The sequence below is a fragment of the Scomber japonicus genome, chromosome 14 (genome assembly GCF_027409825.1).
Source record: "Scomber japonicus isolate fScoJap1 chromosome 14, fScoJap1.pri, whole genome shotgun sequence".
In the NCBI taxonomy this organism is placed as follows: domain Eukaryota; kingdom Metazoa; phylum Chordata; class Actinopteri; order Scombriformes; family Scombridae; genus Scomber; species Scomber japonicus.
Window position 1 is genome coordinate 9,764,953 of NC_070591.1, and position 23,173 is coordinate 9,788,125.

At 43.2% G+C, this 23,173-nt stretch overlaps 1 protein-coding gene across 1 annotated transcript in view; it reads left to right on the top strand.

Moving 5' to 3' along the window:
• Positions 1-837: 837 nt before the first annotated feature.
• LOC128372679 (homeobox protein Meis1) overlaps positions 838-23,173 on the top strand; it is an 83,732-nt gene continuing 61,396 nt past the window's right edge. The window contains exons 1-7 of the mRNA XM_053332804.1: positions 838-1,576; positions 3,424-3,644; positions 4,785-4,926; positions 5,217-5,267; positions 5,831-5,881; positions 7,224-7,370; positions 16,610-16,721. Of these exons, the coding sequence (XP_053188779.1) occupies positions 1,565-1,576; positions 3,424-3,644; positions 4,785-4,926; positions 5,217-5,267; positions 5,831-5,881; positions 7,224-7,370; positions 16,610-16,721 (736 nt within the window). The 5' untranslated portion in view covers positions 838-1,564. The remainder of the gene's footprint in view (positions 1,577-3,423; positions 3,645-4,784; positions 4,927-5,216; positions 5,268-5,830; positions 5,882-7,223; positions 7,371-16,609; positions 16,722-23,173) is intronic.

A 23,173-nucleotide genomic window follows, 5' to 3' on the forward strand; every position in this document is an offset into this window, starting at 1 on the left:
AATATAAGGAGTAATTACAACATTTATACACCAAAAACAAGCAATGCTCAATAATGAATATAAACAATGCTGCAAATTAACTTGGAGGAGGAAAAAAAAAGTTGGGTTTATTATTCTATTTATCAGCAGCAGACACTTTCTATGCATTTTACTGACTGAGCATTTCCATTCCTAAAGCTTACTTAAACTAATGCAAACATGGCATTAGAATAGATTAGATTAAAGAGTAATTGTATAGACGTTGACAGTGAGCCACAAGAGGCCCCAAATCCTACAAGATTGGACCATTTAGCTACAATTTACAGTGTGGATATCAAACAAGGCATGATGTTACAGTCTAACAGAAGCCTAGCTGATTATAAAACTAGTATAGTTACCTCATTGTACACCTCTAACTTGTGTTTTTTGACAATAAAAGTTAAATAAGTCACTATAAAGTAATATCCAGTCCAAATTGAATCTACATTTCAGACCATGTAGGCTCTTGATAACATACCTTACAACACCAGAGCTGAGGGCTGGTTGAATAAGTCTTAAAACTGTTTACAGGCAGAGAAGTGTATCCCGAAAAATCACGAAATTCAGAGTTTCAGTGTTTACAAATCAGTCCAGACTGCCGAATAAAGTCATTTTATGAGGATGAGACATGGAGCTGGAGTCATAGGTGGATATTCTGTTTATCCCTGTGTTGTTCCAGCTCGCAGTGCGGCTGGCTGGGCTCGCAGGGTCCTCCCACCCCCCCTCCTCTCCGCACGACTTGCTGCAGCCCGGTGCGTTGTGTAAGACGCGACCTGTTATGGCCACCACTACTTCCGGGTTTCAGCAGTCTGGTCCAGATCCTCCGCTCCTCCTCAGCTCAACACACACATCCATTGTACACAAACGGGCAGGCGGCTCACGCATACACACGCACTCACACACATACAGACACATACACACACACACACACATACACACACATATACACACACACACATATATATACGCACACACGCACAGCATCGATCGTGGCTCCTTTAAGAAAGCCTAAGCCAGAATTATCACCCCACCTCCTCTTGATCTCCACTAGACGCTTTTGCATAAGAAAATCAAGCCGGGAGCCGAGAGTGATCAAAGAAAACGAGAGGAGAGCTGCTTCATTTTTTAACTGTGATTGTGACCATTAACATTTAGGTGGTGCCGATCCCGTGGAGACGCGCGTCAGACCATCATTCATCCGGTACTTTTGACAAGCCCTCGCGTTTTGACTGACAGGCGGAGTGGCAAAAAGCCATGAGAGTCGCCAGTTTTGTTTGAGGGGCTATTTTATTTTCATCCTGGTTTTGGACAAGGACCCTGGTGCCGCTGCCCCGAGGATAGCCGAGGACCTATTCGCCGCGCCTGGGCTAAACTTGCGCAGAAAGCGGGGGCTGGCTTCACCGTTCCGTGGAAAAAAGAGGCATACGGGATTTTTGGCTGAATCGTCTTCCCATTTATTTGGATTTTCTTTCTTCATTTCGTCTCCACCCTGGCCTCAGAGGGGATTTATCTAAACTGAAAGGACGACCAGGGAGAGAGGAGGGTTATGGCGCAACGGGTACGTAGGGCAATCCCCCCTAAAAAGTTTCTCTAAGTCTACTGTGCTTGAATGCAATCCTGCACTGTAACGTGGCTTAATGACACACATACCCGCACGGACTCACACTCGCGGCGAAAGTTTCTATCGTCTTCCTGACACATGGAGACACAATTTCATGTTTGGCGTCTTTTGGCACGGTATTACGCACGGCCGCACTCGTTTGCTCCACAAACCGGCCCACTGAGGGACATTGGAAGCGTGATCATATCTCACATCGGCTATGTTTTTTAGATTAGTTATGACAGGGCAGTTACTGGAAGCGAAATGGGGGGAGGGCAGAGAGGCAAAACAAATCTCCACATTTCTCCCTCTTGACTGTTTCGTGAAGATTTCATATTGAGTGGAGGATTTGTGAAGAAACAGAAAAATCGCCAGTTCTGCTTCATCGCCCGCAAAATGTGCTAAAACCTGCGATATTAGCATAAAGCCAGTGAGGCAGTTTTTAGTAATGAGGTGATGACAAACGCTTTGATTCATACACTCCAGGACTGCTCCATAACAGCGGCTGGCATTTTCGCACGGATAGTAAACAGTGTTAAAAGCAGAGATGTTACGGAGCCACTGGACACATTTAGCTGCTTAGTTTGGCAGTGGAGCTGCACCACGCTGGGGTTTGCACCTCTTTGCCTTTAGGGTCGAAATGCTCGGCTTTAAGTGATAATGCTTTTTTACTCTTAACCCCCCCGACACTTGTTTGTCACTACCAGAGAGCAAGCCTCTATAATTCAAGCCTCTTGTTCATCAGTTAAAGAAGCAAACCTCAAATAAAGATTTTATTGGGGCTTTTTTCTGCAGAGCTGAATCCACATTTCTGCGTTTTAACAAAGCAGCAGTTTGTTTAATAAGTCTCAAACTAAAGTGTGAAGACGAGACTACATTATTTAACTCACAACTGACACGTGAAAAAAGTTTGAAAACCCAGCTCAGGTTTAACATCGTATAAAAAAACAACACACACATACACACACACACTCTCTCTCTCTCTCACACACACACACACATACACACAACACGCGTTGACTTGCATTTGTTGCGTGCACTAATGACAGTCTGCTTGATGGGTGATAACTTGCTGCACAATTATGAGCCTTTAAAAGAGAAAACACTGCAATTAACAAGTTAAAGACATTTGTTGTACACGGTGAAAACACAGGACACCAGGCTGATTCTGTTAAAAGCTTAATACTCCTTGCTTCATAATAACTCAGTAACAATAACCGAGCCTTGCTGCTGTAGTCTAACTTTTTAGTATTTTTGAATATAAAGTTCATAATTATTTCCCCTCTGATTTAATGCTGGGCTGTAAGGCTCTGTGAAGAAGTTGAGAACAAAACTAGTGTTCACTTGTGAATAATAAAGGCTGCAGCTTTCTGACTGTAAACAATATCCTGCTGAACAGGTCTCACAGATTTCACTCTTTAAATCCTGTTTACTTTAAAACCAGAAGAAATATTAAACCAGAGTGAAGGGAATTATTTCTCTTTTCTGCATGTTTTTCAAGTGAGTGTTTTTTTTTGTAAGTAAGCAGCAGCTCAATGCCCTGCAGAAACACTGAATCAAGAGAAATGTTGAAACATGTCGACTTGTTTAAAAAAAAGCAAGTGTACTGAAACTATTTCGTCCTCTTTTACTCGACCTTTTCTTTTCAAAAATAAAAATAAAAGCAAGGCTTTAGCTCTCACTTCTCCTGCTTTAAATAACTTCCTAAGATGTTCCACTTATTTTAAAAGCAAAGTTATAGCCAGAGTTTGAAATATTCTTGTGCATGTATATTAACGGTGGACCTGTGTGTCTGTTGTGTGCAGTACGAAGACTTGCCCCACTACGGGATGGACGGGGTGGGTATCCCGACCACCATGTACGGAGACCCGCACGGCGCCCGGTCCATGCAGGCGGTGCACCTCAACCACGGGCCCCAGCTGCACTCCCACCAGTACCCGCACACCGCCCACACCAACACCATGCCTCCCAGTATGGGCTCCTCCGTTAACGACGCTCTCAAGAGAGATAAAGACGCTATATACGGGTATGTCCGAGCCTCCGATCCGTGGGGAAAGTAACTCTGTGGCGGGCAGGCTTGCGTCCTGCCCCGGAGTGGTCGGCCGGGGTGGGTTAGTGGGTGCAAAGTCAGCCCCGTAACAGTAGAAACACCGACTCCATGTCCCGGATAACCGTGCGTCACGGTGAAGCGTTCCAGCTAAACACTGGAGCCCAAACTGCTGCGGAGGCGCTGGGACAGAGAGTGACTACATGTTTTTTTCTGTTCTTCTTTTAATTTTTTCATCATTTTGGGTTTCATTCTTTTTACAGACAGTCTTGTTTACCACGTGTTTGTACAGAGTAAACAGCTGAATGTATTTTAGAGCAGTCAAACGTCACTTACTGTAGCTTTTTCCCCCTACTCATGCTGAAAAATATATTTTCATTCTTAAGGATAATTATGAAACAAAGTCCACCCTAATTAGCACATTTAATATATATATTTTAAGACTTTAACTTATTTAATATCCTGCTAGGTTTCATCTTTTATTATGGGCTAAATAATTACCCTCTCCCTGTTCAAGAAAACCATTTTAATTAATTGTGCGCAATGTTCCAGGCTTCAGCAAATTAAACATATATAATGTTCAAAGGAAAGCCCATGTATGCATGTCATTTATTAATTTACAGGAGTTAATTAAAAAATCTAAACGTAATGTTTTCACGGTGGCTAAACATGACAGTAAGAGTTTCGCCATTTTACGCCAAACTGGCACAACTTTGGGAGACTTATTGTCCTCAGGCTGCACATATTTACTCTGATGACTTAAACATGAAATAATCATCATATGTGCGAGCATTTAGGCGCCGACCGCGTCAGATATATATTTTTTAATTTTGCCAAGCTCACAAACCCAGAACCAACCGGAGAACTGTGCAAGAAATTGTTTGACTGACTCCAAAGCTTTTATGCTATTAGGCGCGCCTAGATTTAATCACAGAAGTCTGCCCGCTGTTTGCAGCCTTTCTCCGAGCCTCTGCATAATATAATAGCAAGGGCTGCAGCAGCAGCAGTCCCCATGAGCGAGTTGCTGAAGAGTAGCATGGCTGGCTAAATCTAGCCTGGAGTAGTCTTGACCCCGGCGCTGTTCTCTCTGGTGACATTTGCTATTGTGTGTGTTCCCAGGCACCCCCTGTTCCCCTTGCTTGCACTGATTTTTGAGAAATGTGAATTAGCGACTTGCACCCCCAGAGAGCCCGGGGTGGCGGGAGGAGACGTCTGTTCATCGGAATCTTTCAATGAAGACATAGCAGTGTTTGCAAAACAGGTCAGGAAAGTTTGACTTTTTCTATCTGCATGCTCGGGCTGGTTGAGCTCTCACCTGCATGCACAAAGTGTGGAGCTCTTACTTTTGTGGGTTGAGTGAACTCTGCATGAGAGAAAATAAAAAATGGCATTCACAAATACAGCAAGTTATTTAAAGATATTTTAATTTCATATAGTTTGCTGTGCGACAAGTGGAAATTAATCCTGTATTATTTCATTACGTGCATTGTATATATTATTCATAACTTTATTTTATATTAATATATTTTATGACAATGTTCTTGCTTTTAGATTCGGGCAGAAAAACCTTTATTTTCATCGAATCCAGAATTGGATAATCTGGTAAGATACTTTATATTTTTTATGTGACAAATTAGAGTCTCTATTTTCTCTTTTGAATATACCAGCTGTTGTTTAATGTGTGTTCGCGGCTTGTACATCTGGGTCAGAGGGCCATGTGGTGCTGAAAAGTTAAAGCACGATTGGAGGTGATGTTCCTCTTTTTGGGCTGTTTGATATCACCATGGCCCCCGGTTGTATCTGCAGATGAAGGGCCGCTATTAGACAGCTGTCACAAACCTTTGAACTCCGCCTGGAAAGTTATTCTCTTCATGCTTTCCACTATGTACAGTTTGCTACTTTGAATGTGATATCAGAGTAACATTTTCCTCACGACTAGTTGGTGGCTAATAGATCTCTGACTCTGAGGCTTATTGCAGCGGCAGTCTGCACTCTATGCCTGTTCTCCATATTGCAATAACGTCCAAGTTTAATATCAGTTCCACATAAAATCCATTCATATGAATATTTTCCCCGTCTACAGTTACTTGTATTGAGAAAAACGTGCCTGTTTAATATCAAGAGATGTGAGCAGCTCATTTTTTATTGTTATTTTAATTTTTCAGATGATTCAAGCCATTCAAGTTTTACGATTTCATCTTCTGGAGCTGGAGAAGGTAATATTCTCTCACCATTTCTGTCCAGTGTGCCACTTCAGACCTATGGGCTGTATTTGCATAAATGTATTTTTGCTAGTCGGTTATAATTAGCGTCAAAATCAATCATGGGGCCATTTCTCTTCCGCGTTTAATCACGACGCAAGCTGTTACAACTGGAACGGATATCTCTGTGCCCAAATCTCCCCGCATGTTTTAATGAAGTTTAATGCTGGCAGAAATTGAACGCAAGGTGAAAACATAAAGGCGAACTTTGCGGGTTTCAGAAATGATTCTTTGTGGAGGGCAAAAGGCCCCAGGCAGCCATCTGTGGATAGAGGGAGTAGTGGGTGTAAAACTCTGATTTGTCTCCGTATCAGATGGGCTGCAGTAGCCAAACACAGTCAACTTTAACATCATGGTACCAACTTTAAAAAAATATAATCAAAGCTGTTAAAGTTTTAGTTGTTGAACTTATTTCTGTGCATGCACTGCTTTTTCTAGCAGTTCTTGCAGACTGTGACGCAAGTTGTAAGTAAAGATAGCTGTGCATTGAGCAGCTATTAAAAAAAATAAGTTAATTAACTCTAAGGTAGATTGCAGCTCTATATATTTCTCTGCACATCCAACATTTCTGTTTCCCAGGCGACTGGATGCCATATTGCCAGTGATAATGTAATAAGTAGACGAAATTAAACAGTTTACCTTAAATGTCAGTCAAGCGGGTCACCCTCCTCTAATGGCCACTACCCGGGGCACCGATGATGAATTTAACACGGGTGTTGAGTGCGTTGTAGCCCCTGAGCCCTCGTGTCACTGTCAATTTTCGACGATATCTCTATTTTGAGAGGAGAAAAAATAAAGTTACCATCAGAGTGCGGATGGAGCGCACTGTGCCATGCTGCACCCACGTCATGGCACCAGAACTGGGCACACCTTAGCTGGAAGGAGAGATCTTTATTGCACTTTTTGTATAATTTCACATTAACGATGAGGCAAACATTAAAGAACTTTTTTTTATTGTAAAGGCCAAAATAAATAAATAAATACAATTTAACAGTAGACATGTGATGAGTATTTAAGCCCTTTCAATAATTGATCACAGTGCCAAAATGAAATAGTGTCAGTGATCAGTCATCGTTTTATGTCAGCCCTTTTAAATATTAATTTATTTCAGACGCAACAACTGTGGCGTAATTTGTGCCAAATTGCGTAAAAAGTCCTCGGGACTTTTTTTGCATCTCAAAGGCAATCGTGTGTGTTTGTATGCGTTGGGGCGGTGTTGTGGTTGCACATGTCACTCTTGTGTGGTGATTTCCCTTTTTGGGCAAGTGTGTGACGCCTCTGCCTCCTCTCTCTGTAGGTACACGAGCTGTGTGATAATTTCTGTCACCGGTACATCAGCTGCTTGAAAGGCAAGATGCCCATCGACTTGGTCATAGACGACAGAGAGGGCGGGTCCAAATCAGACAGCGAGGAAATCACAAGATCTTCTGTGGCCCTTGATCAGGTACCTCTCTCTCTCTCTGTCTCTGTCTCTCTCTCTGTCACTCTCTCTCTCTCTCTCTCTCTCTCTCTCTCTCTCTCTCTCTCTCTCTCTCTCTCTCTCTCTCTCTCTCTCTCTCACTCACACCCTCCCTGTGTGTGTGTGTGTGTGTGTGTGTGTGTGTGTGTTCTCCCTGCTGGCTATTCAGCTATTCTGGGTCACTACTCCGCTGCGCTGTTATTTGCATATGATTAAGGCCGTTTTACATTCCATCCATCGGAATGAAAAATTTTCTGAATAATGTTGCTATTATTGGCCCATTAAGACTTGAACCCGGAACCGACCTGAGGAGATTAGCTCGAAAAAGCATCGCCATAAACTTGACCTGTTTCATGTCGATTTTAATTTAGAGCCTCTCTCCATTTTTTCCTCTCCTCTCTGTCTCTTTTTGAATCAAAAACGAAACGTTATCAGCTCCTCTCTGTTGTCTGTAGCCCAGGAGAGGGCTGCAGACTGTGGTTTAGGTGCCTTGGTTTCTCCACTGTGGAGTTCACGGTTCATTACGCGTCTTGTCAGTATTTTTCCTTAGACATGAGTGCACATTGCTTATCGAGACCCCTCCTCTCCTCCTCCTTTATTTCACTCAGAGTGCAGAGATTCAGCACCAATAAGAAGGGTTATTTTTTGAAAGCTATAGAGGCAGCGGGTATTAAAGGTAGATTAGGGAGTGTTTCCTTTTGTGCAGATATCACAGATAACCACAGCCTTCATTATGTGCTCCACTGACTGTTGGCACTCCGGGGACATTGTAGTGCGCGCACAGGCATGACCCTAATGGTCCATACACTGCCGTTAAATAATGATAACAGCAACGATGATTAGAATTATGCAAATCTGGATTTTCGGCCATTAATAGCACGATTCATTTGTGCAGGAGACAGGGTTGCAGGCTATGAGACCATGTTTCAAAAAGTTAAACTGTCGCACAGAGTTTTGTGGAATGGCTTGGAGGAGTAGCGGCTATAACCTATGGATAACGGCGAGGGCGGTGGGGGGGAATCAAGTGTCCAAATTAAAGGGATTAGTTGGATAGTCGGACATAAAAAGTAATGAAGCGATTAGGCTAAATAATTTAAATCCGCGGACTTCCATATGGTTGAGTGGCTGGTCTGAGTGGAGGGCTCTAGAGAGAGAGGGAGAGAGAGAGAGAGAGAGGGAGGGAGGGAGAGAGACGGCCACTGGCTTTTATGTTCTGGGCTGAATGGCAGGGCTGGGGCCCGACTGGGAAGACCCCCACCCCGCCGCGCATGCACTCCTCCATCCCCGGCCCTTATGTCTGATTATGGAAATGAGAAAGATCACCCGGAAGATAATACTTCATTTAATCCAGAAGCAGAATTAAATAACACAGACGCCACTTGTGCATTTAAGTGTCTCTTTGAACGGCTTGTTGTATTCTCCCGGGGATTCAGTTGTCAAAAGTTTTTTTTTCTTTTTTTTTTTTTAATAGATAGGTCAGTACATGGAATGACGCCTTATGGTATATGGAAATAGAGTGCGTTAAAACCCTTGGGTTTCTAGGTATATGAAGAAAATTATGTTGTGCTCCGGGGCACTGATGCAGATCTTTAATTGACTGTAAGATGAAGACATGGCCTATTTTAATCTAATGATGGTCTCTACATATAGCCAATTCAGGGCAAAACCACATAAGCTTATGTTTACGCTGACAGAATAATATAAATGACCTAAAGGCATAGCTTGCATTAAAACGCAAGGAAAACTTTTTGACAGATGTGTAATATTGAAGGATGGGCTGATGTTCCAGTAGGATAGCATGGAGACTGTCCACAGCAGCAGGCTGTGTGTAAATGGGCATATCCAAACAGGCAGAGGCAGAGGGTGCATGCCTCTCACTGCTGAATACTTATATTGTCAATCTAATGGCACTGCTCTTCATGACTTACTTGCGGCTGAATATATATTTTTTGAATTTTGTGGGCTATTTTTGTGAAACATCTTATCTGCAGTTGTTAGGCGGTGACATCCTTAACGAATTTGCGTTGTGTGTGCATTATCTCTTTCCATATGTATTTTTAATATATGCCCTCGGGCATAAAGTTGAAGTGGACTGGAAAAAAATGCTGAGAATTTGCACAAAAGAACAATGTTAACAAGATGGAGAAAGAAGGCTCATTTATTCATAAACCAATTTATTCCAGTGAGGCGACTGTAGCAGAGGAGAAAATAAAATGTCAGAGAAAAAAAAATACTTTGAATTTATTAAACTCAACAATCCAACAGCACTGACTTCTTGGCTGAATTATGCACCATTGCGTCATCACAGTAATATTCTGAATATTCTTTACATGTCTTTACATTGTTTCGTTAGGCGAGGCATTTTGTTGTCAGGCGAGTTTGGAGGGACGCTGAGCGCCCCTTTCAAAAGAAAGCAGAGCATAGCTGAGAGGTGAAAAAGTCAGAGAGGCTCTGCGCTGGCTTGTGAATGCAGCCCAGCCAGTTTGGGCTCAGCCTTCTGTGTTTGTGTGTGTATGTGTGTCTCTGTGAAGGTGTGTGTGAATGTGCACAAGCTGTGTGCATACAAGTGTATGCATATGTGTGTGTCTGTATGTGTTTGTGTGTACGCTGCTGTGTGCATGTGTGTGTTCAGACTGGCCTGATAAATGCAGCACCCCCCTCAGGTGCTATGTGAGTGGAGTGACTGGTTAGCACCAGTTGGACTTTCTTAACCCTTTCCCTGCCATTCCCTGGAGAGCTTCCCACCACGTTTTCTTCACTTGAGCAACACATTTTCAGTTTCCTTATACATCCTGCTTTCAGCTCAGCTGAATACACATAAAAGACAAAATACAATTATTTTATGCTGTGCTATTTTTGCACAGGCCTTTTATGTGGAAAGACTTGTGTCCATGCTTCATATGGCGGTGACTGTCTCAGTCCTCTTGTTGTTATGTCGCCTATTTGCCTTGCACACATGTTCACCCAGTCAAAAGAAGTGGGGAGGTATTTCCACGCTGCTGTACGTCATTTACACAGTTGCCTTTAATTGCACAGAGAGCATGGGGAGGGGCGCAGCAATTTGCTAATGAACTCCAAGGGCCCGGGCTCTCCTCTGTAGAGCAGAACACTACTAATAGTGCCGAGGACTCACTCCAAGTCTCAAGAGCTCCTCTACTTGATTGAGCCATGCAGGCTGAAGTGGGGCTGGAAATGATTGAAACTTCCCTTAAAAAAATATTCTCCGCCTGACTTTTTGTGGATGTGAGAGGGTCTTAAACGATTATGAATACTCAGCAGTTGATCTGTTGAGTTAATTTAGTGGAGAGGTGTTTTTACATCAGAGGGGCTTTGTGAAACTGACATTTTCAGAGTGTGATCTTTTCTTTTGCTGTTGAAATCATGTTAAAAGAATGTGAAATAGTCTACAATCTGAAATAACATCTATACGTTAGGGATCTGTTGCTGTTTTGCTTATGTCCCGCACAATCTTTCTTAAACAAACCCTGCTTGTGTGTGCTTAGTGTTGTGGTCACTGTGTAAGAATTTACTCTTGATAGTGCTATCGCGGTATCTTTTCCCAACAATTGGCACTGTTATGCCATACAAGTGCTGGTTTCCAGGTCAGTGAGACCCAGCAGTGTTAGTTTAGGTAACTCTGGCGGTCAAAGAGTGACCCCTGGCCCTCCCTCCTAACTCAATGGAAACCCTGAGCGCCGGGGTCAGCCACTATTTTCCTAATCAGTACACCGCTATCGCTAATCTATCCGCTTCTCGTTGAAGTATGGATCGAGTTACACTCGACTTACCAGGCGCACACACACACTCTCTCTCTTTTTTCATTCCCTCTCTCTCCTACAGTGGCACGCTGCTGTTCTTAATACAAACTTTTGAATCATCGTGGTGATTGTTGGTAATAGCGGCTTTTGTAGTTGAATAGAGGAGAGGTTTGACCCCCACTCACCCCCTCCCTTCTCTACACCTCCTCCTCCCTCCCTACCCCTGAACTCCCCTTTTTTTCCCTTTGGGGAGTGAATGCAAGGCGGCTGTTAAGGATTCAACAAGTGATACAAAGAGGCGACCACGTGACTTGTGTGTTTCTTAGCCTCTTCATTATTGTGGTGGAATAGCAAGTAGGGGTGATTCTGATTAAGCAAATCAAGGCCAGAGTAACTTCAAACAATAGGAACGCCAGGAGCTCCTTATAGCTTCATATATATTCCGACATCCAATTTGTTGTTTTTTACTAAGCTCTGAATTTTTGGTTGATTTTACTAGCTGTTTGTAAGTCATGCATTATTGCTGGAAACCAGTCCTTAGTGGAGCTGTACTCTGTCACGGATACTCTGTTGTGATAGCCACAAGATCCCAATTGCAAATAAAGTTCTTGGCTTGTGTCTCGTGTTACTTATGATGGGTGGCCATGTCTGTCCCCGAGGCCTGCTGTGGTTTCTTTGGCTAAGTAAACAATAACCTGGCTTAACACATGTGTACTTAGCTAATGGAAAGTTCCTCTCCCCCTTAACCCCCCGCGAGCCTCTGACAATGGCCACCGTCACAAACAGCCCGTCTCCAAGGGATCCACCGAGAACATCCCAGCGCAGCGGCTGCAAGTCAAGCTAGGCTAAGCTAATGAAGGAACTGCAGCAAACCATGTCATTAAGAAATTACGCCCTGCCTTTTCATTGACAACTGAAAAAAAAGGAAATATGCTTTGTTTGGGGTTAGATGGCGTGGAGGGGAGAGCACTTGAGTTAATGTTTTTGTTTGGATTTCAACTCACAGAGAGTAAACAAGCAGTCTGTAGCGAGAGCTGAAGTGAAGGAGGCCTCAGACAAAAAGAAAATCAGTTTGTCAGTTTCCACGAGTGTCATCTAAATGGACTTTGAAAGCTCTGGTAATTATCTCAAACATGTAATTATCTTTGGTTGTCTCTACGAGGTTAACCCACCGGTTTTAAAGAGCCGATTGAAGAGTACCTGACGGCTATTCAATGTAGCATACTTTACTTACTCAAGAGACCAAATCCAGTTTTCTCCTTCACCCCCTTCAGCAATTATAAGGTTGTTTCTTCTTTCTTTGTCTATTGTGAAGAGTTAGGGAGGAAGGGGAGTGCAGAACAGAATGAAAGGGGGGGGGGGGGTCTTTTGCTCCCTCACTCTTTTTTTTTGCACCACGCATACCATTATCAACCCTTCTTTTCATTTTGGAAGCACTAATATTGCAGCGAGGGGAGGAGAGGGGTGGAGAGAGCAGAAAAAGCAGAGGTAGTTGGGCAAGCACTTGCATGGCCGGTTATCAGAGAGGCAGATCCTGCTTTATCTAGTCACAGTGGAAAGCAAAGTAAACAAGAGTTTACAATAGCTGGCCTTTCAGCCCCTTTCACTAACAGCTTCCCCACCAGCATTCAGCTGAGTGGGAGAATGTGTCCGGAGTTATTGCAGGCCATCTCGCTGCTGCAACACATGGCATTCTCGCAGATTTCGACTTGAGGAAGCAGCGCTGTTGCAAAGGTCAAAAATGGTGTTAAAGAAAACAACCGCAGAGAACAGATGCACCAAAGCATTCTGGGGGATGGAGTAGCCTAACTGTCATCTTTGATTCAGATGTACCACCACTGAAGAGTGTATGTGTGGGGGGTTATTATGTCTGTGCCGTTAAGTATGCACATATGATTATTCCTGCACACTGGCTGGCACAGAGTGAAAAGTAAATATCCATATCATCACAAAAAGATATTTCAGAGTGGAGGAAAGAAGGGAGGGATGGGAGGGGGGGCAAAGCACAACAACCTTAACCATTTTCTTTATTATTGCAAATGAATTGGCAAGGCAACATTTCTTGCATGAGCGCTTGTATGATATGGGGCCTGGCACAGCGAGAAAGGGAAGCCCCCTTGCATCTTAGACGCGGCACAATGAGAATGCATTGGATTGGAATGCCTCACCGATCATAGCGGAATCAGAATTTCCAGCAAGGAAAATCTTTTCATGGCGAATTAGGGTGGTTGAGGGAAGAAAAATGGTAATGAAAAAAAAGAAAGAAGAAAAAAAAAAAGGTATGCATAGCTCACAAACAGGGTTCCCTTGGCTTGGCGCGGCAGATTTAAGAACTTTAGCTAAAGCTAGGCAGAATAGAATGTGGAAAATTGAATTTACTAAACAATTAAGCATTGAATTAATCTACATCCTGCACAGGAGAGAGCGAGAGAGACAGAGACAGAGAGAGAGAGAGACACCATGGCGGCTCATTAAGGGGACGTAGAATAAATCAAGTGTGTAGCTATGTGTGCAGAGGGACAGTTCTCTTTTTCTCTCCGTTTCCTCGAGCTTTCTGTTTATGCATCTATTCATCATGAGAATTAAAATGTCCCATATATTGAAGGTGGGCCTCTTTATTGTGTGCTGTTGTCTTGTTGGCACAGGGTGTGTGTGTGTTCTTTTTTTGTCACTGTGTGTCTTGTGGTCAAGATGTGTGCTTTTGTTAAATATGGACTATGAATATGGCGGTTCTGTGATGTGTTTGCATAAAAGGTAGATGAAAACTATTTGTGTGTGTGCAAGCTAACCGTCTTGAAAAACTGCTATAGTGTATTTGTGCATGGGTGTGTGTGCACATGCCGTATGACCTGTGTGTACTGGTGTGTGTGTGTGTGTGTGTGTGGGTTGTGTGATCTCAGCCGTGTGTGTATTAATTGCGTGTTAGATCAGTGCCGGGCCTGTTCCGTCCAAGGGCGGCCTGTGATTATAAATAAACTCCCCGTCCCTGCGGAGATGCCACCAGGCCCTGTCTCAGCCCCGCCCCCTTTCCCATGGGGCCTCAGCGGCCACCTCCCAGCAGGCAAAGCACTCTTTTGTTCAATTACAGCTAATGCATTAGTTTGCCATTTCCCCTTCCACTTTCTAATTATATTTTCAAGTGGAATTTGTTCCAGAATTATAACAAAAAGAAAATGAAAAAAGAAAAAACATATCCTTTTTGCAAGCAGAGGCTCTGGGGTTTTTTAATACTTGCCGTTCGGGGTCCCCGGGGTACTGAGCTATTCTTTTTCACATAGCTCTGTATAAACAAGTTCTGCTCATTTTTTAAAAACTGCACTTTTGGAGGAGCTGGCAAAAGCCAGCGTTAACTGTTTGCGTGCCGAGCATGTGGTCTGGATTACCTCACTTCTGATGTTCTCTGGAGTTACTCGGTCATGCACGGGTGTTTCATTTTTCACTGTTCCACGGTCAGCAAAAAAGAATTTGTAAGAGGTGGAAAAAAAGATCCTCTTGGTATCTTATCCCATTTAAAATCAACATTTATCTACCCAATCACCATCCCAGTCATGCCTTTGTGCAGTGACTTTCCTCTTTATTGCAAAGCCTCAAAGCCTAATTTGGAAAACAACGATTATATCGTCCATGTAAGCACTGGATTATAATTTCATAGCCCAGGAACATCAAACGAGCTCTAATAGACCCCAAATGTGTTGAATTTGCTGACTTGTATATTCTTTTCTGTTATTTTATTCCATCTACATTTTGTTTAAAACAAACCCTGTGTCATGAATTAATGCTTACTTTTTTTTCATAATGCTAAACTCAACTCCAAATCCTCCTCGGAAAGGCAGCGCTGCTAGTATCCCAATTGAAACCAGTTGTTCCCCAGTGTGTTTCTCTCCTTTCCCTCCTCTCTTCCTCCATGTGGGTTTCTATCACTCATTTCGTCACGTAGCCCTAAAAGCGTGATGCAAACACCACATTGCCCCTTGATATCTGCTTCATTTGATTTGACAGAGCAAAGATAGGCTCACGCGGGCGGCAGAGTAGGCTTGAGCAAGTGTTTGTGTGTGTGTGCGTGTGTGTGCGTGCGTGTGTGTGTGTCTTTTTTTTGTTGTTTTTTTGGTTTGCGTGTTTGTTTGTGATAGCTAGCTGCATGTGATAAGACATTAGATTCCATTTCCTTCTATTTGAAGTCTCTTTTCTCTCCTGTCCTCAGCGCTAATGTTGCTTTTCAGAGGCACAGAGAGATAAGAGGTAACATCTGGTTTAGTTTCAATAGCACGCAGCAGCTTTGTATGGGGCAGAGTGTGATGTGGGTGTGTGTTTGTTGAACAGTTTATGCATTGTGTATGCGTGCATAAACGTAAGCACCAAAAATATAGGTGTGTTAATATGTTTATATCTGTATGTTTGCATTTGACATCTGCTTATGTGTGTTTCTGAACACAATTTGTGTGTGTGTGTTTGTATGTGTGTGTCTCCTCTTTATTCTCCTGTCTCGACCATACGCTCCCTGCCATGCGGTGTACAGCTGACACTCATCTGGCCTCGGACTGTCCTTTACCCTTGTACAAACGCGCACACACACACATACACACATGCGCGCACACTTACTCACACCCTACTATATATAAATCCAGGTCTCACATCTCTCTTGTCTGGTCAGCTGCTTGTGTTTGAAGACATTTACCAGGAAGAAGTAAATAGTCTTTGCTGAGATGCTATGAAATGTTCTTGGACTTTTGGAGAAAATAATGGACTTCCACTCTGTGGTAATGCTGAAACTTTTTTCATTTGTCTAACGTCAGTTTTATTTCAGTTGGTCATTCATTACTCTTGTTTCATTTTTACTTGAGAAAAAACTCTGTGGGAAAACTTTTTACTTCATTTGGTTATGTCTCTGACTTCATTCTGTTATGAAATTTAAATCTACATTAGTGGGATTGCCTATCTATATTTTGTTTCAATTTTGGAAAAAACAGAGGATTTATACTTGAGCAGCAATACTTTGAGTTATTTACCTCTCTCTCCGTCTCTCTGGTCTGGTCTGTGTGGATGACATCACTCCCTGGCGCTTGCTGCGGCCTATCTTAAGTTGTAGCTGTTTTGTATTTTCATCTGCTAGTGGTTTGAGCCAAATGGAGGCAGCCGTGGATTGCATGCCTCAGAAAGCTGGGAACTAATACAACATGTTCGTTTGCTATTCGTCTGGGCCTTTCTCTTCATCGAGTCTCCTATAATCCTCATTCCATAAGATTGTTGCTGTGGCTCACAAACACTGTGTGACAGGGCTGAGAGATGCCAAATGACGAATTTAGTTGTGAGTTTGTGTGTGTGTGTGTGTGTGTGTGTATGTGTGTGTATGTATGCTTCGTTACACATAATGTACAATAAAAATCAACACAACTAAAGATGAAAGAAAACTAAAGTTGTCATTACATGAACTGACTGACCTGTCTGTCCTCTCTATTGCTATGACAGACGTCCTGGAACAGAGATCATGACGACACGGCATCCACACGCTCTGGAGGCACACCGGGACCGTCCAGCGGCGGACACACATCACACAGTGGCGACAACAGCAGTGAACAGGGTAAGTTTGTTTGTCCGCATCTTTTTTTCCTATTCATCAGGTGGAGGCGAAGGGGAGGACGGGGACAAGGTTAACATGTAGACCCAGGCGCTGAGGGTATTACATCAGACATATCAAGTACATGATAGAAAACTTTATTATGGAGGTTTGACAGGCATGTTTACACTGTGTGCAGAAGGAATGAGCTATTACAACAGCTTGCAGTTACTGTGTATAACCAACAGAGAGGTCAGAGGTCACGGTCAGTTAAAAAGGAGTGCGTCTGTACCTGGTAGGGACTCACTGTCTTGCTCAGGGTCACATTGGCAGAGTGGACATGGTGTGGTAGATGGCTCGTACCCAGGTCCTGTCATCAGAGGCCAGTTTCTGACATCCTGTGCCACCCTTTGACTTGTGTTTGTTTTAAATTACAGTCCATCAGCGTGCAGTTAGCTTTGCATCCAAGCATATTATGCTTGTGTGCATTTTCTCGTATTCATTTATTGATTTTGATCATATCAATATTTAGTTTGCAGGACTCCCTGCCAAGTAAGTCTCAAGATGGACTTTTCCGAGCATTCAGGAATATTCTGGAGTTTTTTTTCATTAGAAAACCTTGTCACAAGATGGTGATGGCAATTTTCATGTTTTAAGTATTGTTTGGAATCTTGCATGCTCCTCTTTGAGAAAATCCAGGCCCATAAAACCAGTTCAGATCCTTAGTGGATTAAAATACATAACAGCTAGGCTAAAAACAAGGCTGTTATTTGCAGAACATGAAAAGCCGACAGGTTGGAGAAGTTTTTCTGACATTAATGATTAGTTACATCTCTTATCAAGAAATGTCTTTGAAGCTTGCAACTCTAATTACAGGTTGACAGTATATGCAGTTGAACTTAAATTTCCTGGATATAAACCGTCACTAAATGTGCAAGATGTAACATGTGCACAGAATTTAGCGATAGTTTTTCATTTATATTGTGTTGAGCTTAAATTTTAAAGAGTCAAATTCATAGTCTATAACCCCTCATTGACCAGACAACACTGCTGATGCTAGACTTGCATGTACTCAAAGAATAGCTTTGTGTGTGTGTGTGTGTGTGTGTGTGGGAGCAGTGGGAGAATAGGTTGGTGGTGGGGGGGCGGCGGCGTTGCAAACAAACTGTAGGCAAAAAAGCAACTTCATATATTATTGAAGGCGATGTCAAGGCGAGCAGTTTGCAGGGTTGCCAGTGCCAGGAGGCAGAGCCTGGGTGGGAGCAGAGAGCGCCGCCATGCCTTCCACTCCAACGAACAGCCATTTATATAGTCAACACACACACTCTGTCTCTCTCTTTGTCTCTTTGTCTGTCTCACACACTGTCTCATCCTCTCTTTTTCTCTGTCTTTCACACACAAACACACACACTTACAAACTCTCTCTCTCTCTCACTCTCACATTGTGTTTGTCTTTCTTTCTCACTTAGTAATGCTCTCTCTAGCAAAGAGGCAGTGAGGAGCTGAGGGACTAAGAGGTGAGACATTAGTTTAGGGTAAAATAAAAGATAGACAGACGATATGGAAGAGGAATCCAGACTGATAAAAATAGAGTCAAATTACAGGGAAACAGGGGAAGACAAAGCAACATTGTGTGTGTTTGTGTGTGTACGCCTCTACCTTTGATGACTAATGGTCTTGGGCAGCCAGGCACGACCTGATTGGTCACTCTAATGAGCGTGCTCTGTGCCGAGTTTGGGCTCCTGCTTCTGTGACCTTTGCCCTCTATTGACCAAACTGACACTTCATTTTTCACATATTTCCAATTATAGGCCCACTCCTTATGTTGGCCCGCCTCCTCTCTCTCTCCCCCTCTCCTCCTTCTCTCTCTCTCCCTCTCCCTCTCTCTCTCTCTCTCTCTCTCTGCTATCATCTCTATCTCTCTATCTCCTTATATCTCACCCTTTCCCCTCCCGGGTTATGAAGGTTTCTGTTTGTTGTGGAAGTTCATTAGAGGGTAAAATGTGGGCTAGTGTGTGTTTTTGTGTGTATGAATGTGTACATTCTGCATGTGTCAGTTTTAAAGAATAAGGAGCTTTGATTTGTGTTACAGGAGAGTTTAGAGCGTGCATGTATGTGTCTGCAACTCATGAACCAGGTTTGCTAAATTAGGTAAATGTATTTATTATTTATTATCTATAAATGCATCAGGATTTACTGCACTTTTATTAATTCCCTGTTGCTATAGTTTCAAACTTTAATGAACTATTTTCAACAACGAATAAGCTTATATTTCTACTTATTCTATGGCCAAAGATAAAAGTGCTGTCTGTTATAGCAACATATTAATTAATGCCTGTGATTTTGGGGTGAGATTTTCTAATTAAGTGTCCACATACATTTGGCCATGTAGTGTATTAGTCTTAATGTAGGCTTTTGAATCAGGTAGCATTGAATGTTTTTTTCATGAATTTTGCAGATGCTTGTGTGTGTGTGTGTGATTGCTTTGTTTATGTGGTGTTGATGCAGGCGCACACATACACGCACATACACACACATACACACACATCAGGACGCAGTGACAACAGCAAATACCGGGGGACATCTTGGACTGGTTTCAGGTTTATATGGGTTAAGAGCTATCACTGCCACGTCATATCGGCTCTGGCAAATTGTGTGTCAGTCACTTGGTAATCCCAGTAAGCTGGTTATTTATCTGTTTGGCACTTTGCTCGCTCTCTCCCCGACAGCTTCACCCCACTGTCTCTCCTCCCTCTCTCTCTCGCTCTTTCATCTTTGCATCCTCCCTGTCTTCTCCTGTTTTCCCTTGTCTCCCACCTACTCTTGCATCTCTCTCTTTCATTTTGCTCTCAGTCGGTTTCTCTCTCCTTATGTATCCGTATGCTTTTCTCTCTCCTCCCCCCCTTTTTTCCCTTCCATACCTCCCACTCACTCTAAAACACTACCTTTGTTTATCCTCCTTTTCCCTTTCTCTCACCTCTCTTTGTTCCTTTTACTCTCTCCATCTTCCCCATCTTTCTCTCACTGTTCTTCCTCCTTCTTTTACCCTCTTTATGTCTTCATGTCATCTTTGTCTCTCTGCTACACTTACACTCTTTGCCACTTTATCTTTTTTTTTGTCTTCTCTCATCTTTTTTTTCTCAAATTTGACTTCTCTCCTTATTTCTCTCTATCTTCACTCCTCCTCTTTTTCCTTCCCCTCACTCTCTTTTCTTGTTTCCTCTCTAGCGATTTCTTCATGTTTCCTCTTGTATTTTCCCCCCACCACTTTCTCTCTTCTACCTTTCACAGATTGCTTTCTCACTGACCTTTCCCTCCCTGTCTCTCTCTTCCACTTTCCTCATTTTCCTCCCCTCTGCCCGTAGAGCTGCCCAGCTAATATCTATCTTTCTCGCCTTTACTCATTCTCCCTCTCATCCATCCTCTACCGCCTTTACTCCTTCTCCTCAGTCTATCAATCCACCCTCTTACTCTCTTTCTACACCTCCTCTTGCACTCAATCTTTCCTCTAATTCCTCCCTGCTTGCCTCACCATCATCCTGCTCCATGTTTGCCCCTCGTCTTCCCTCCCATCCTCCCCCTCCAGCAGAGCGAAACAGCTCAGAGGAAGGATGCTGGATGGTCGAGGGCCTTTAACTAGTGAACTCCAGTCTCCTCGCTCTCAGCCTTTTTTCTGAGGCTATTCCTGAGACAAACACATGCTCCGCTCTGCCCTCTTCTCGGAACGGTTCACTACCCACTGGTATAAAAATCCTCATGTCTACCCGGAAACATAGCACTCACACTCTCAAATCCAAGAGCTGCAGGAATTGCAAGGAGCTCTCCGCGTTACATAAGATCAGATGTATCCATGTAACTTTTAAAAATCAGATATGTAATGATAAACCTTAGACCTTTTATTCATCAGCAGATGTTTTGCAGTGCTTTGTTAGAGTCACAGTGACAATGTGAGCAATTTTAAAAAATGCTTTTTTAATTTTGCATGTGGTGACAATGCTCATGCTGAGTTCTTAGTTATGGGTGTTTATGCTTTGACCACAATGCCAATGGTATTTTTTAGCACTGAATTCCATTGGCAGTCAAAAAAAAAAATGGAGGGAGGATCACATTTGCTTCACACATGTCATTAAAATCGGTCCTGGGTGTCTCCTCTCTCCCTAAAGAGCAGACAAAGAAGAAAGCCTCTTATTTTTCTCCTCCCTTTCTCTGGGAGATCTTTGTAAACATCCAGCAAGCTTCGACAGGGAGAGTCGGAGAGCGGCCCTGTAGTTAATTAGTCCCACTCTATTAGCCCAGCTGTTTGCTAGCTAGTTCCTGCCAACAGGCCCCTTTGTTTAATACCCAGAAGCCCTCTGGAGAAACCTCATTGTAGCTGTTGTGCCTTGGATCATGCTTTTCTGTGAAGAGTAATGCTTGAAGGGCAGAGGGAAAGCTAACAGATCATATATGCCTACGATGGAAGGGTGTCCCTCGCGGACATGACCGGGCCGTCTCTTTTTCTCCCAGTATAAAGTACTCCTCTTTGCCTGTGTGAATTTGTAAGGACACCCCTTGGCTTCTCCGAGGGCCTGGCGTGCGAGGGAAACAGAATAACATTCAGGCAGTGAATCGGGCAGCTGCGTGTGAGTCGAGCAGAGGAGCGCAGCAGAGTGTTTGCTCTGTTTTTGAAAGCTACAGGGTTTCCCTCTCCGCTTGTCAGAAACATCCAGGGAGTGAGGCGATGACTGGCGATATTAGATATGTATCACCAATTACCCAGACCGTTTGTAAAGAGTACAGTGCGCTGCGCCAAGGCAAATAGCTCCCTGTAAGGCTACGTGTTATTGTCTGCATACATTTCTAGTGTCTGAGTAGCGGCTGGAGACTTCTGGTTGTTTGGTTGGATATCTAGCTCTAAGGCTTTTTATTTTTTTGGCTGGTGTAGCTGCAAGAATGCTTGACACTAAATTTGTGCTGATTTTTGCTGTTTGGTGGACGTACAATAACTGTGCATGTGTTTAAATCTAATATGTTAATTTCTCTTGTTGTCCTGAACTAACTCCTGCATTCCGCGGGATGATTAGAGTGGATCCTACTTTTGATGCGTTTGAATGAAAAGAACACCCGTGACAAACGGAAGAAAACAAATAAGCTCCAGAAGTCACTGTAAAGTATCACTTAAATGCAAAGATCTGTGGTAACTTAATGGCTGAAAAGGAAACCTTTGCTCCAACAGTTGTCAGTTTGAATTGCAGCTGGGATCATCTTGGTGGAGGATGTGGCACTTGGCTTCCCTCATCTTCAGGATGTGGCTCTAAAAGACATTTGGATAGTCAGCTTTCCTGGTTTTTATATGTACTTTAATATCATGTCTTGACACAGCATCATCCCATCCCATTTATTCTGAGTCACTGTATAAAACCTCCATCGGCTGTGAATTCCCATCGATCAGGCTGGAATATTCCTGATGTTGTGATCCATCCGTCCACCCTCTGACTTCTGTGCCCTCCAACAAGGTCAGGCCACAGAGGAGCTGTTGCTTTCTGGCTCCTCATTGGCCTGTCTCCAGGGCTGAGGCGGGCAAATCGGGACATGGACAGGGGTGCCAGGCAATCAGAAACCAGATTTGGCTTGTCCAATCACTTGGCTTCACGTGGCCCCCTCAAAGTCACCGATTAATTGGTCCGATTGTCCAGTAGACTGGAAGAGAGAACTGTGTGTGTCTCTCTGTATGTATCCCCCTCCCTGACCAGCTTTTCTCTCCCGGTAGCCTGTAGCTGCTCTTGGAAATTTAGCTGTGGAGGAGAATTAGATTAGATTTAATTAGCAGGTACCGAAAAGACATAAGAAAGAACATTGGTTGCATTGGCACATATACAATGGCAACTTTGAGAGTATGAATATGACAGCTTGCAGTTTAATTTCTTCACATGAGCATGTAACCAGACCCTAATATAAAGATTCAATAAAGACATTTTCAAAAGCATTAATTTATTTTATCTATTATAGAAGGACACAAAGATAGGACTTCAGAGAATCAGTACTTAGTTTTGGGTGCAGGTTGTCTAGACATTGTCTAGGCATTATTGAGGAAGATCCTCAGTCCGGTAATTGTCTTATTGGTGTCCAGCTTTCCTGGTAATCCCTTTAAACGTGAGACTCTGTGGTATAGATAAAAGGCGTGCGGCTCTCTTGATTAGTCTGCAGTCTGTATTACTGGAGGTGTGTATGTGTGTGTTTGTGTGTGTGTGTGTGTGTGTGTGTGTGTGTGTGTGTGTGTGTGTAAGTACAGTAGCTGGCAGATACAAACACAATTCTCTCCTTGATTTCCTCAGAGTGTGAACACGGGAAGAAAAAGAGAGAGAGTGGAAGCAGACAAAGTGAAAGAAAATGAGAAAGAAACAGAGCAAAATGAGCAGTAAAGGAGAGAATCTCAGAGTAAATGCTGTGAAAGCATTTTAGAGCTGTGTGTGTGTGTGGAGACGAGAACGAGAGAG